The sequence below is a fragment of the Podarcis pityusensis genome (assembly GCF_964106645.2).
Source record: "Podarcis pityusensis genome assembly, chromosome: 13".
NCBI classification, from domain to species: Eukaryota; Metazoa; Chordata; class Lepidosauria; order Squamata; family Lacertidae; genus Podarcis; species Podarcis pityusensis.
Genome location: NC_138038.1, coordinates 1849088 through 1864864, shown reverse-complemented (window position 1 = coordinate 1864864; position 15777 = coordinate 1849088). Strand labels below are relative to the sequence as shown.

The window sequence follows — 15777 nt, the reverse complement described above, 5'->3', positions numbered from 1 at the left end:
CCGCGGTCCATCCTGTCCGACCGGGGTCGCCAATTCATTTCCAGTTTCTGGCAGAAACTCCTGGGCATCCTGAATGTCAAGATCAACTTAGCGTCGGCGAGACACCCGCAAACCAACGGCCAAGCGGAGAGGGTCAACGCCATCATGCAGCAGTACCTGCGATGTTACGCCAATCAAAAGCCTGCAACTTGGGTGGACTACTTACCGATGGCCGAGTTTGCCTACAACAACACGAAGCACGCATCAACGGGGGTGACACCGTTCTTCGCCAACAATGGGCGACATCCCAGAACCTTCCCGGCGTTGGAGACAACGACGCAGGGGGAGTCGCAGGGAGCTGAGCATTTAGCAGCAGAATTGCAGGAGGTCCACGAGGAGCTACGACGGCACTTGGAACTAGCTAAACACGCCTACAAAGTGCAGGCAGACAGGCACAGGAGGGCAGGAGAAGACATCCAGGTGGGGGACTGGGTATGGTTAGCAGCCCAGGCGGTGCCGGCCAAGTCGTTAGCTAAGAAGAAGCTAGGACACAAACAGCTAGGGCCATACCAAGTTGAGGGCAGGATCAATCCCGTAGCTTTTCGGTTGACCCTCCCAGAAGGTTCCAGAATGCACCCGGTCTTTCATAGGTCGGTGCTTACACCCTACAAGGCCCCACACAGATTTCAGGAGCCAGGGACGGCACCAGACCCACGTAGAAAGTCACCGGGGGGGGGGAGTCACCGAGGACCCCGACGCTCAACGAGGTCACGGAAATTCTGGACTCGAGATGGGGGGAGGAGGGAGTGGAATACCTCCTCGCCAGGGAAGGTACCCCGGCCAGCGCCAACAGTTGGGTACCAGATTATGCTCTGGAGGAACCTCTTCTTAAAGACGAGTTCCATGCACTCTTCCCACACAGGCCCATGCCAGCGGAGTATTTTGACGACTGGCTTTTTACGCCCACACTTTCAGGCAGCACCTTCCGGGGGTTCTCCTCCGCAGAGGAGACCACGCCGGAATCGAGCCCTCCAAGGGGATCGTGCTCGGGGGTGGACACGGACCGCTCTTATTGGTGGGACGATCAACCAGAAGTGGGGTGGCGAAGGGGGCCTTGGCAAGCAGCATCGCCTGAAGTAACAGGGGGAGGGAAGGGTTTGGATGTGTTGGGGGAGGACCCCGGTTTCGAGCACTCATACACTGAACTGGAAGCAGAGGAGATCGACGTTGACGAACTGTATCCAGCATCTAACCCCGCTACAACGGAGCTCCCGGAACCTGCGCCCGAGCAGCGGGAGGGGGGAAGGGGGGGCTTCAAGGGGGGGATGGATGTCAGGGGTTCAGGGACAGAGGCACAGGGTAGGGAGGAGATGGAGAGCGATGGGGATGAATCCCAGGACAGCGAGGAAGAGGATGACAATGACTCAAGAGATTCCATGAGTCTTTCCAGCGAATCAGAGGATTCCCAGAAGGGGGCGCCAGTGGTCAAGGCCAGGGGAGCCCCAGGGGGGACGTGTCAGGAACAGGGGGCCAGCGGGGGATCCCAAAGTGGCAGCTGGGCGTCAGGACCAGCCTCCCCGCCAGAGTGCAGCGAAGGGGGTGGAGGTTCCAGTGTATCAGGGGAAGCAGCTCCGGCAGCAGAGAAGGGAGGGAGGTCGGAGCAAGCCACCCTCCCGGAAGGGGAGGGGAGTAGTGAAGGGAGTAGTGTAACTGTCAAAAGGAAAGTTAGAGGTTGGGCGCGCGCGCCAAGTTCAAATGTAGAGGCGCGCGGAAGTACAGGGAGCCCGGAGGAAGGGCCAGGTCCTAAAGCCCGCAGGAGGGGGGAAGAGCAGTCGGGGGATAGCGCGTCAGGGGAATCCAGGAGGGGCGAAACCCCAGCGGGCAGGAAGACCCTGAGGAAAAGGAAAGAAAGAGGTGGAGCAGCGCAAGGCTCTTAAACTGGTGCAGGGGAGGGACTGACTCAGAGGGGACTTCAACGGTCTAAGCGTACAGACGTGGGGCTGCGCGCCTCGGATATGAAGCAAACAATGAACTGCAATAAACTCTTTTGTATATAAGAAGAGATTGGCGTTGGTCTTTTGTGAGCTGAGACCTGAGGCAGCCTTGACACTATGGTTTATAGTAAACATGCTGAACATGTGCTTCACCCCTTTTCCACTCCTTCAGCATGCCAGGAAGAAAGAAACCAAATACTGGCTTTGCATTAAGTGCAAATCAGGGCTCATTATTTGTTTCCCCCAAACAAACCTTGCCGTACTGCTCATGTTTCCTTTCAGGTGGAAACAAACCACAACCGCTGGTTTACACATCACACAAAGCCAGTCTTTGGTTTGTTTCTTCCCTGGCATGCTGAAGGAAGAAAGGAGGGGAGCAAATCACCTTAAACCACAACTTATTTTAAACTATGGATTAAAGTGCCATGTGAACTGTGCCACAAAAACATAAAAGCAGCAAAAGACAGGCAACAGGATTAAAATTATATCCAAAAATCTGGAGGAAATGAAGTGGTCTTTGCTTGGCACTCAAAGGATCAGCAAAGGGAACCTCTCTGCAGAATGGTCTAAACACCTGAGGCACCAGCACCAGGAAGCCAATCATCTTACCTCAGAGGCTGTCAACTGAAGACACTAATGTACAGGTACATATGGAATCAGGTGGCCCTTCAAGTATGCTAGTCCCAAGGCAGGAAGAGTTTTAAAGGTAAATCAAATCCCCCCTTTTGTATTGTGCCTATTAGCTTGTAAGCATGAAAGAAGAAGATACTGGCCTGTTTTCTTAGCTTCACACAGTGCAAAGAAAATCTTAGGTACTTTATGAACAACACCGCTCATGTCTCAGAGGCACAAATGGGAATTCCAGAATACATCATCAGCTCTGAGACTGGCAGCCAGTGCAGAGCCTCTGGCTTGACCAGGTCTGGTATTAATCCCAGGAGCGTCTGCTCTTGCATGTTCAACAGAACAGGTTAAAAAAACATAAAAACCTGTTGCTCTTCTAGCTCCAAGGCAAAACTTTAATCTAGTTCCAGTTAGAAAGCTCCTTCCCAGGTCTGGATTCAAGTACAACCAGCGACAGTCCAGGCCCTGCCCTGATAGTCTGCATGTGAAGCCACACAGCCTGGAGAAACAGCCAAGATGCACATTGTTCTCTCTCAAGCTGGACCACGGATTCCTGGCAGGTGGAAACTATCACTGATAACCCCAAACACCAGGCAGATTTCCTAACAAATAACACAGACAGTCACAGGCTTACACACAGGCATGCTGTAAAAATTACCAAATTAATTTGGAAGTGCACAAAGTCCGCTGGCTGTTAGTATCACATCTGAGGTACAACTGACCCATGTATAAGTTGTACAACCAAAGAGAAAATTGATGCAAAACAAGAAAGACTCACAAGGCACTAAAAGACATCCTAGAGGAGAAGACAGAGAAGGAAGCTATGCCATCAGAGCTAAAACCTCGGCCCTTAATATGTAGATTATTTCCTTAAATATTATGTGTGCATGGGCATGTATTTTCCACAGAATCATCAAATTTGAGGGGACGTCAAGAGTAGTCCAACCCCCTGAATCCCTGACAGGTGGCCATCCAGTCTCTCTTTAAAAACCTTCAGTGAAGGAGAGTCCACTACCTTCTGAGCATGACAGTTCCACTATCAAACAGCTGTTACCCTCAGAAAGTTCTTCCTAATGCTTAAGTCTTTTAATTTGAATCAGTTGGTTTGGTCTTGCCCTGGTCTGGCTCCATCTTGGCAGGAGGGTGCTCTGTTTGTCCTGGCCCAGTGTAGAAACCAAACTGGCTGCTATGGAAGTACCCACTGCATTTTCACACAGGCCACAGAGGATGGTGAGCCCCCTCCGGAGAGTACCGCATGGAAACCAAGAGGGCTTGCAGTAGAAGAACAGACTGCTGTGCCCCTTTGCCACCATCCCATTGAGTTTCTGCGCTAGACAAGCTAACATTCTGTACACCCAGCACTGAACCATGGCAGGCTTGCAGCAGACTAGCTCAGACACAATTCAAATGCAACACTACATGTGTAAGAAAATGTGCCATAGCAAGATTCCAGTTTCACATTTAAATTGGGCTCTGAGCTGTTACACATGAAACATTAGCATGTGTAGTGCATTAGTCACAGATCCCTCCATGCCTCTGCACCAGTGAAACAACTTGGGTTTAAATGAGAAATATGGAAGACCACCAAGGTATGTTTTTCCTAAATGCCCCATGTCACATTTAATATTGGGCCTCACTCATATCCAAGGTTCACATGGAAGAAATGGCAGTAATAGACCAATGAACATGGGGTGGGTAAGAGGGACCCAGCCAGCAGCAGTTTCCATCCACCTGGAAATTGGAACATTCTCCCCAGTCCTTCACACAGAATCAAGACCTTATATGGGATCACATAAACCAGCGAGGGGGGCAGGGGATGCCAGAAACAACTTTTGGAGCAAGGGTTTAAATAGATCCTGCTTACCTCAGGTTCAGTTTGCGGTCGTCATCACTGCCAACCTCCAGCTGAAGGGGAAAGAGCAAGAAGCATTAAGCATTAAAGGCTCAAAATAATATGATTCAAAAGGTTTTCGTGCAAGTTTTAAAAATAGCTTCAATAAAATAATAGCATGCATACATTTATTGCCTTATTATCACATGCTTTCTCTAAGGAGCTTAAGAGGGGCATCATATGCCATCCCTTCCCCATTTCCCCCCAACAACCCTGAGAGGTAGGTTGGGGAGACAGAGAAGCCAGGTCACCCAAGCAAACTTCATGACTGACTGAAGGGCTGAGTTCACAACCTCAGCACAACATCACACTGGCTTTGTTGCTTCATTTAATAATATGAAAAGGGAAATAATATGTTACAGGTTTCAGGGGACAAGGACTAGATCTTTGCCTCTCTTTTAGGGCTGAAAACTATAATCACAAGTGTTTAATGGTTATTGTATTTGTAAAAAGACCCCAATAAAAATGTGTTGGTTTCCCCCCAAAAAAGCTTTAATCACCAGATTAACCTAATGAAGATAACAGGAAAAAGAGAGAGAGGCTAACAGATTGAGGTTGAATCTTGACAAGACAGAAGTACAGTGGTACCTTGGGTTACATACGCTTCAGATTACAGACGCTTCAGGTTACAGACTCGGCTAAGCCAGAAACAGCACCTTGGGTTAAGAACTTTGCTTCAGGATGAGAACAGAAATTGCGCGGCAGCAGCGGGAGGCCCCATTAGCTAAAGTGGTACCTCAGGTTAAGAACAGTTCCAGGTTAAGGGACCTCCAGAATGAATTAAGTTCTTAACCCGAGGTACCACTGTGCTGTTTTGGGGGGGGCAGGGGGCAAACAGGTGTGGAGGACTCCCTGGTCCTGAATGGGGTAACTGTGCCCCTGAAGGACCAGGTGCACAGCCTGGGAGTCATTCTGGACTCACAGCTGTCCATGGAGGCGCAGGTCAATTCTGTGTCCAGGGCAGCTGTTTATCAGCTCCATCTGGTACGCAGGCTGAGACCCTACCTGCCCGCAGACTGTCTCACCAGAGTGGTGCATGCTTTGGATGCTCTCACTTTGACTACTGCAATGCACTCTATGTGGGACTACCTTTGAAGGTGACCCGGAAACAACAACTAATCCTGAATGAGGCAGCTAGACTGGTGACTGGGAGTGGCCGCCAAGACCATATAACACTGGTCCTGAAAGATATACATTGGCTCCCAATATGTTTCCGAGCACAATTCAAAGTGTTGGTGCTGACCTTTAAAGCTCTAAATGGCCTCGGCCCAGTATACCTGAAGGAGCATACCCACCCCCTATCATTCTGCCTAGACACTGAGGTCCAGCTCCAAGGGCCTTCTGGCAGTTCCCTCACTGCAAGAAGTGAGGTTACAGGGAACCAGGCAAAGGGCCTTCTCGGTGGTGGCACCCGCCTGTGGAACACCCTCCCATCAGATGTCAAGGAAATAAACATCTATCTAACTTTTAGAAGACATCTGAAGGCAGCCCTGTTTAGGGAAGTTTTTAATGTTTGATGTTTTGTTGTGTTTTTAATATTCTGTTGGGAGCCGCCCATAGTGACTGGGGAAATCCAGCCAGATGGGCGGGGTATAATAAATAAATAAATAAATAAATACTACTACTACTATTATTATGATGGTGTCTTACTGGAATAGGGACTGAAAAGGAAACAAATATAGATGGCCTTTCCTAAGTGGCAGCCTGTGTTTTGATTTCATAGGTTTCCTAACCCTAGCTGGTTCCAAGGAATAGTCTTAAGGCACAGGAGGCCGCTAGTTGCTGACGTTAACAGGACTGGGGCTGGTCAGTGCCTGTAAACCACATGCAACCAATATGGATGTATTATTAAGGAAATCTTCATTTAATATTTCAAAAAGGCACCTATATGGAGGTTTGGTTATATGCACTTTAAAATTTTACAGATGAACCAATTAAGAGCTTTAGAAAGCAGCTATATATCATTTCATTCCAGTTACGTTTTTATCCTCCTCTGATCAAAGCAAGCTGTCTAAAAAAATACATGTTGTCTTTTGGAATCCAATCACTAGGCTGCTCTAAATAAAATCCAATCACTAGAATACTTTGAATGACAGATGAGAGGCAAGAGGTGCTCACGAGAGGTGCTCCCCCACCCCTGCCAGCATCTTACACAATAGGCAACCTAAAGATAGCAGAGAAGAAACATGAATGAGTTGCAACAAACCCAACACACCACTCACAAGCACAGAAATTTAATCCCAATAACTTCAATCAGGATTATTCCCAATATACTACTGTGTAAATGGGATCACAATGAGTTCGTGTTTTTCTCTCAGCAAAACTGCCAAATGTAGGGCATTTAAAACTGAAGCTCTGTACACTGGTGGAAACATTTTAAATGCTCACACTAAGCATGGACTCCTATGCACACTCACCCTGAAAGTAAGGCCCATTGAACACAGTGGGAGTTACTTCTGAGGAAACATGCACAGATTGCACTGATGAAAACCACAGATCAAGCTCAACAAGCAGGCAAGTCTTTTCCTTGTTGAAGGTAGACTAGCACCAAAGCTAACCATGGAATGCAACCATACAAACTTTTTTGGGCATGAAGAACATTTCAACTATTCAGGAGCCACCTGGAGACGGGGGGGGGGGGGGGGCGGGGTGTCAACCAGATCCTGGATGTGGAAAATGAGTTTTTTAACCTGAAAGCTTGGATCTGAGAATATCCCACAACCCACACAATATAGTGGCAGGTGGCAGATCAGGTGAATAAGACCAAGTGTGCAGAATATGGTGGGTGCTTTTTGGATCTCAGGATGATGGACTTGCTCTAGAGAACCAGGTGAGATTAGGTTCTTCTCTTGCCCATCCCACTCTCTCCACATCGCCTCCCATGGGCCAAATTTCGGTTCTAAGCTGTTCGAGGCATCCCTTGGCTGGCCAGTTAACTACAGCGACTTACATGGGCTAAGCCTCACAAGTAGAAAATTAGCTCTCTAGGCTAGAAATTTCTCTCCCCATTTCTGGCTTTGTTTTCCACTTCCAGGCAAGTTTTAAGGGTGTTTAGAAATAAAAATAAAAACATTTCACGACGTAACAGTAAATATGACATCATCCGGCTTGGTTGTGAAGCGGCGCGATCCGTCCTACCACTTCCTTCCCTCGCGCACATCCACTTTTCTAAGGGCTGCAATGCATTGCAAGCCGGTCGCCCAAGGGCCGCGAAGGCGCCTGGTGGCCGCGGGAAGGGGCGGCTGCCGCGAGGGGCTCGGGCGCCCCTTGCAGGGTCTCCGGGGAGAGGAGGGGCCCGGGGGCCGGAGCCAGGCGGGCGCGGGCCGGGAGAAGCCCCCGGGCTGGCGAAGCGAGGCCAGGCTGCGCGGAGGGGCTGCTCTGGGCCTCCCGGCTCCGGCCGAGGCGGGGCGGGCGCTGCGGCGGCGGCGGCGGCGGGCAAGGCCCGCGGGGGGGGGGGTCTGGCGGCGCCGGCCGAAGGAGGAGCCCCTCACCTCGCTGGTGCTGGCCGAGGAGGAGGCGGCGCTGGGGGTGGGCGAGCGCTGCAGGGTCACCAGCGCCATGGCGGCGGCGGCGGCGGAGCCTCCTCCTCCTCCTCCTCCTCCTCTGCTTCTTCTTCTTCTTCTCCTTGGTCCTCCTGCTCCTCCCGCGGCGGCTTCCCAGGCGAGGCCTCCGCCTCCTCCGCCTCCTCCTCCTCCTCCCCCGGCGGGCGGAGCAGCGCAGGCGGCGCCCGGGATCCGCGAGGCGAGAGGAGGACTGACACTCCGGAGGGGGAAGAGATGCCGCAGGGCTTTCATTTGATATTCGCTTGGGAATACGTTTTGTTTCTCTTTGAATGCCAAGTCGTGAAAAGATTTTTATTTTTATTACGGATATGGGAAGTTGTGAGAGGATTCCGCCCCGCCCCCGAGAATATGCGAGAGGATTTTTGTTTTATTTTTGTCCTTTTTTTTAATAGGAAAGGGGTTTGTTTGTTTATACCCCACCTTTCCCCCTGACAGCTTACAGATAAAAATAAGAACAGTTAAACAGCTATAGACATATATTTTACTTTATGGGGATATATGAAAGGATTTCATTTTTATTTTTTGCTTCACTGGGATAGCTGAAAGTATTTTTATTTCATTTTTATTTCATGGGAACGTGAAAGGAATTTTATTTTATTTCTAATTTTTATGGGAATAGGTGAAAAGATTTTAATGTTATTTTTATTGAATTTTTTTATTGAAGTAAGAAAAATTAGAAAAGCATACATCACAGGAACTAATATATAATAATAATAAACCCACCAAAAGTTACCCCAACAATAAAAATCCCCACCTCAACCACTTGTTCCTTTTAAAAAAATATCCTTTAAGGCTAGGAAGAATGCACCGGATTACAATCATAGGATTGTAAAATTGTGGAGTTGGAAGAGACCCCAATGGTCCAAGTCCCTGCAATGCAGGAATCTCAGCTATAGCATCCCTGACAGGTGGCCATCCAACCTCTGCTTAAAGACCTTCAAGGTAGGAGAGTCCACAGCCTCCCAAAGCAGACCGTTCCACTGTTGAACAGCTCTTACTGTCAGAAAGTTCTTCCTGATGTTTAGTCAAAATCTCCTTTCTTGTAAATTGAATCCATTGGTTTGAGTCATACCCTCCAAAAGCAGGAGAAAACAAGCTTGTTCCCTCTTCCATGTGGCAGGATATTTGAAGATGGCTATCATATCTCCTCTTAGTCTCCTCTTTTGCAGGTAACATTAACTTGGTGTGTCAATATAATTTGTTCACATTCTACATAAAAATGCACTGAAAGCTCAGTAGAATACTACTGATAGCTCCCTTTAACCAGCTTGATTACCCAGAGAAGGTTAAAGTGCAGTACATTAATTGGTCTCAAGAACCTTCCCACAATGAGTTTGTAGTTGCACAGATTGTGCACATTGTACAGAATGCCACAGCAACACCGTCCGTGCCAAGAGGGCTGGGCGTCTACAGCTGCATGCACACCACACCAAAGACGGATACAAAGGAGCTGCTGGGCTGTGAAAGTGTGAGGGGCCTGCAATGCTAAAAGCAAGAGACAGGCAAGTAATAGAGTAATTAATGTAATCGGCTTTGCTGAGTCTCCACAAAGTCCTTAGCCACTGAGGTCCTCAGGTGACCGACTTTCCTCCCTCATCCCAAAGGAGATAACTGATGGCAGAGACTCACCTGCAGGATTCACCTCTAAGGGCTGTAGCGATTGCAGCTAGTTGGGTTGAGGAGTTTCCCACAAACAAGCCCAAATGCCTAGCATTTATTAAATTTGTTAGCCACTTTTTTTACCAGTGTAACTCAAAGCAACTTACAACAATAAATAAATAACACATACATTAAAACACATACAGCTCTTTATGCACCCGCCTTGTCCATGCACACAGACCTCATTTGGTCTCATGGTTCTGTTTCCTGGTCAAAGAACAGTGACAGAATGCTGGGAACAGACTTTTAAAAATACATAGTTGTTTGGTTCATTCTTGGATACAAGAAAAGTTAAGGTAACCTATGAGCTGAATATAAATCTATTGCATAAACAAAACAACTTTAAAATGATAATGTTATAAAAGCTATCATAGCTCAGTTGCCAGTAGAGTCATCCCCATATGCAATGATGCAAACAAACTGAATACGTGTACCATATTGGCCTGAATATAAGCCGAACTTTCCCCCCAAATTCTGACCATGAAAAGTTAAAGTGTGGCTTATATTTGTGACCTTATGGTACACAACAAGGAGCACAGGGCAAACAGCGCCAGGAGCGTGGCAAAGCGTCGCCCACCCCACACGTAGTCCCCCGTCCTCTCCCCAAGGCCGGGAAGGGAGAGAGCGAGGAAGGGGAAAGGCCACTGGCAACACAGCGTGGCTCCCCCCCCCCACGCCCAGTATGAAGCCAGGAGCAGTGAGGAATGGAGCGGCTTATATTCAGATATTTTTTCTTTCTCCCCCCCTTCCAATTTTAAAGGTGCGGCTTATATTTAGGCCAATACGGTAGTTGTACAAATCAATGAAAATAAAATAGCATGCAACTGTTTTTCCCAAAGGCAGCTTGTACAGCCAGACATTTCAGTGAATAAGCCTTATTCAGTGGTGGATAATTGATACAGAACACCAACTGGAGCATGAATCCTGAAGGTATAGGTATAGCGATTTTGATGATGTGCTGTGGTCAGATATAGCAGCCTCACGTAGCACACATTACAGTAATCTAGCCTAGAGGTTATCAACACATGGACCACATATAGGGGTCAGGCTATCCCTGTCCAGGAACAGCCATAGCTTGCGAACCAGACAAAGCTGATGAAAAGCACTGCTAGCCACAAATGACACTTGGGCCCCTAGTGACCAAGATGTATCCTGGGGTCATCACCCCCACTCCAGCTATGCACTTGCTCCCTCAGAAGGAGTGCAGCCCCATCCAGAACAGGCAGCTTCCCATTTTCCCAAACATGGGAACCGTCCACCCAAAGAGCCTCTGTCTTCCCAGGATTCAAGCACAGTTGATTGGCCCTCACTGCATGTAGACAACGGTCCAGAGCTTTGGCAGCCTCTCCTGATTCAGATGTTACAAACAAGTTAAAGCTGTGTGTCATCAGCATCCTGGTGACACATTGCTCCAAAACTCCTGATGACTGCTCTCAAAGGCTTCATATACAGTGGTACCTCAAGTTAAGTATTTAATTCGCACCACTTTAGCTAATGGGGCCTCCCACTGCCGCCACACGATTTCTGTTCTTATCCTGAAGCAAAGTTCTTAACCCGAGGTACTATTTCTGGGTTAGCTGAGTCTGTAACCTGAAGCGTATGTAACCTGAGGCGTATGTAACCCGAGGTACCATTGTAGATGTTACAGAGCACTGGGGAGAGAACAGTAGCCTGTACAACTGCCAGGGGGCTCAGGAACACTCACCCACTGCTACTTTCTGGACATGTCCCTGGAGATACAAACTGAATCACTGTAATACAGTACCTTATTTATAATACGTATCCCCTAAATCAGTCCAGGAGAATACCATGGTCAAAGGTATCAAAGGGTACTGAGAAATTGACTTCCGGATAGCCGCACTATGGCGAACAGACGGCGAGTCTGACAGCTCTGTCAGACCCGACTTCACAGAGCGTCAGGGGGCAGTGCTAATATGAAGCACACCCCCCCAAAAAAAAACCCTCAGAGGGTTGTCTGAGGTGTCGAGAGGTCCTGCAATCCGTGAACAGTGGCACCAAAACTCCCATCCTTGCCCCAGTGCCGAAGGGCGCCAGGAGTGGGGGGGGGGAGCGGTGGAAGCCGGCGGATCAGGCGAAAACGCAACTCTGGAAATGAAGTCATGGGATATGTTCAAGAGATATTTACAAAAATGTAACAGTGATATAACATCTATGGCAGCGTTCAACCCTTGTGACCCTTGTGTAAAGTAAATATTAAGAAATAAGGAAAAATGGTACAACATGTTGTAAGAAATTATTAGAAAATATATTAAGAGGAAGCTAATAATTAGTACATTCAATATTACAAACGTTAATTACATTGGGAAATGATGATAATTTTACTTTATTTTATCTTATTTTATCTTAGTTTAGTTAGAAAATATGTGGAAAGAGTAATTTAATATTTAACTGTAAATTTATGTAAGGTTATTTTTTCTTTGTATGTGTGGATTTAAAATACTCTATGGTATCTATGGACATGGGTGGCGCTGTGGGTTAAACCACAGAGCCTAGGACATGCCGATCAGAAGGTCGGCGGTTCGAATCCCCACGATGGGGTGAGCTCCCGTTGCTCGGTTCCTGTTCCTGCCAACCTAGCAGTTCGAAAGCACGTCAAAGTGCAAGTAGTTAAATAGGTACCGCTCTGGCGGGAAGGTAAACAGCGTTTCCGTGGGCTGCTCTGGTTCACCAGAAGTGGCTTAGTCATGCTGGCCACATGACCCGGAAGCTGTACACTGCTCAGCCAATAAAGCGAGATGAGCGCCGCAACCCCAGAGTCGCCCGCAACTGGACCTAATGGTCAGGGGTCCCTTTATCTTGGTCACCTCCTTTGCACATGCTCCAGCTGGTCAATATCCTTCTTAAATTGTGGCACCGAGAACTGGACACCATATCCCAGGTGATAATTTTTTTGAATCTGAACTGAATAAAAAAAGTCAAGGTGGGAAATATTATCTGATGAGATTTTCACCCTGGATTGCTCTGACCATGTTTATTTGTCATCTACACAGTGGAATGGAATAAGCTATACCTCTAAATCAGGAGTGGTAAATTCCCCCCAGCCTCACAGGACCCCACTGATTTTGACAGCACTGGGAGTGCAATTTACTCCATCCCCAGCCATCAGGTTGATCAATAGGCCAGTCTGAGCACACAAGCCCTATATAGCTGTGACCCCAGAACTTGCACCTCAGCCTGTCTTGGGTGGAAGGATGCTGCCTGGAGTCTGCCCTTGTTCTGTTACTACTGCTTTGTTTTTGTTTTGTTTTGTTTTTTTCTTTTGTTTTTTAAAACTTTTTTTAATTCAAAATTAAAACAAAACATATTATCCAGAAACATATCATCCTTATTCCCCCCCCCCATTTTTCCTCCCTCCCCCCACCCTCCCACACAAAACCCCCCACCCCACCTCACCCAGCTTCCCTCAGTTCCAGTCTTTGGTTTCTTTGAGAATGCTATTTTCGGCATGTTACAAAGCTGTATAGATCCTCAAACTATTTAGCGGATTATCATCAATAAAAAAGTTTGTGAATGTTTATTCAAAGCCAGCCAAGGAGTCCAGTTTGCTTTGTTGCGTCTTCAAATACTTTGTAAAGGGTTCCCATTCATCTTTAAAGTCACAGTTATCCTTGTCCCGTAGCTTGTATGTCAGTTTTGCCTGTTCTGCATAGTCCATCAATTTTTCTTGCCATGATTCTTTAGTTGGGGTTTCTTCAGTCTTCCATCCTTGTGCTATTAGAACTCTCGTGGCCGTTGTGGGCCTGAAGATGTTTTTCAGCTTTTTTGGCAGATTTTTCCCTACAATCCCTAACAAAAATGCTTCAGGTTTTTAAACAAATGTTAAATGGAGCATTTTCTTCAATTCGTTGTATATCATTTCCCAATTTTTTTTAATTACATTACAATCGCACCACATATGATAAATTGTCCCTTCCTTTTCCTTACACTTCCAACATATATTTGAACTAGTTTTGTACATTTTCCCTAATTGCACTGGTGTCGTGTACCATCTGTACATCATCTTCATGTAATTCTCCTTCAGTAGGGAACAATCTGTAAATTTAAAATCAGTTTTCCATAATTTTCCCAAATCTTCCATCATAATGTTGTGACCTACATCTTTTGCCCATTTAATCATAACTGATTCTACCTCTTCATCTTTCGTCTCCCATTCTAATAATATGCTATATGCGGCCTTCAGTAGTTTCACTTTCCCTTCAATCACTTCCGTTTGAAACCTAGATCTTGTGTAACTGAATCCTTTCTTGCTGTCTTCTTTATGTGTTTCATATAGTTGTCGATAATGCAACCAACTCTGAAAGTGGTCTTTGATCTCATCGTAATCTCTTAATTTCCATTTTCCATCATGGTCCTTTAATAAATCAACATATGTGAGCCATTTTCCTTTCTTTCCAAGTGGCTTGAGCAGTAATGCTTCATGTGGTGAAAGCCACCACAGGGTCTTTTGTTCCAACAAGTCTTTGTATCTCTCCCATACTCTCATTAGTGATTTCCTAATTATATGGTTGTAAAAACTTCTATGAACCTTCCCTTTCCCGTACCATAAGTATGCGTGCCAGCCGAATCTGTTGTCATGTCCTTCTAGTTCTAATGCCTCTTGCTTATCCAATCTCATCCAATCCCTGATCCATACCAAACAAGCAGATTCATAATACAATTTAAGGTCTGGGAGGGCAAACCCATCTCTGTCTTTTACATCTGTAAGTATTTTATGATTTATCCTTGGCCTTTTGCCCCCCCAGATAAATTTTGATATCTCTTTCTGCCATTTTTTAGAACATTCATCTTTCAGGAGGCCTGTATTGCTTGAAAAAGAAATAGCATTTTTGGCAACACATTCATTTTAATCGCCGATATTTTTCCTAACAATGAGAGATTCCTTCTACTCCATATTTCTAAATTTCTTTTTACCTCAAGCCAATTTTTTCATAGTTATTTTTAAATAGGTTTATATTTCTTGATGTTAAACAAATCCCTAAATTTTTAAGCTTTTTATGGACTTCAATCTCAATGTTTTGTTCTAACTCGGTTCTTTCTTCTTCCTTCATGTTTTTAACTAATAATTTACTTTTATTCCTATTTAGCTTAAATCCTGTCACTTCCCCAAATTTCTGATTTTTTTCTATTACTTTAGCGAGTGAAGTTTTAGGTTCTTCCACTGTTATCACTAGGTCATCTGCATACACTTTTAACTTGAATTCACTTTTCCCAGTTTTTACACCTGTGATCTCTTTATCCGCTCTTATGTTTTTGGCAAGTACTTCCAAGACCAGAATAAACAATAATGGTGATAATGGGCATCCTTGTCTCATTCCTTTTTGGATCTTACAATCATCTGTTATCACCTGATTTATAATTAATTTGACTTTTTCTTCTGAATAGATTGCTGCTATTCCTTTTAAAAACTCAGAACCACTTCTGATTTGTTCTAACAGCTTTATCATGAACTTCCAAGAAACATTATCAAAGGCTTTTTCAGCATCTATAAACATCATTGCCGCTTTCTTTTCATTTTTAACCTCCAAATATTCTATTATATTCAAAATATTCCTTATATTCTTCTTCATTTGTCTTCCTGGTAAAAACCCGGCTTGATCTTGATGTATATATTCATTTAGTTTTTTTCAATCTATTGCCTAGGATATTTGCAAACAATTTGTAATCATTATTTAACAAGGAGATAGACCTATAGTTTTTAATTTGAAGCAAATCTGCGTCTTGTTTTGGAATTACTCTTATATAGGCCTGTTTCCATGTTTGTGGGATTTCTCCTATGTTCAATATTTCATTCATAACATCTTTCAATGGGTTCGCTAATTGTTCATTTAATTTCTTGTAATATTTTGCCGTAAAGCCATCCGGACCTGGAGACTTGCCATTTTTAGAGCTTTTTATTGCCTCAAGTAATTCTTTCATTGTTATCTGGGAGTTAAGAATGTTCTTTTGTTCTTCTTTTAAATATGGCATATTGCTATTTCTGATGTACTCTTCTATTTTAAATGTTTTTTTCTTTCCCTTGTCTATACAGCTCAGAAAAATATTTAAC

At 45.7% G+C, this 15777-nt stretch overlaps 1 protein-coding gene across 2 annotated transcripts in view; it reads right to left on the bottom strand.

Annotated features, from left to right (window-relative positions):
• The window catches only part of SSH1 (slingshot protein phosphatase 1), a 53995-nt gene extending 45004 nt beyond the window's left edge, over positions 1-8991 (bottom strand). The window contains exons 1-2 of one of the 2 annotated variants that reach the window (XM_080976546.1): positions 7980-8991; positions 4462-4502 (exon numbers count right to left, since the gene is read on the bottom strand). In XM_080976546.1, the coding sequence (XP_080832672.1) occupies positions 4462-4502; positions 7980-8282 (344 nt within the window). In that variant the 5' untranslated portion in view covers positions 8283-8991. Of the gene's footprint in view, positions 1-4461; positions 4503-7438; positions 7580-7979 lie in introns of those variants that run through there. The other variant, XM_080976548.1, reaches the window with a different exon arrangement.
• Between the last annotated feature and the right edge of the window lie 6786 nt (positions 8992-15777).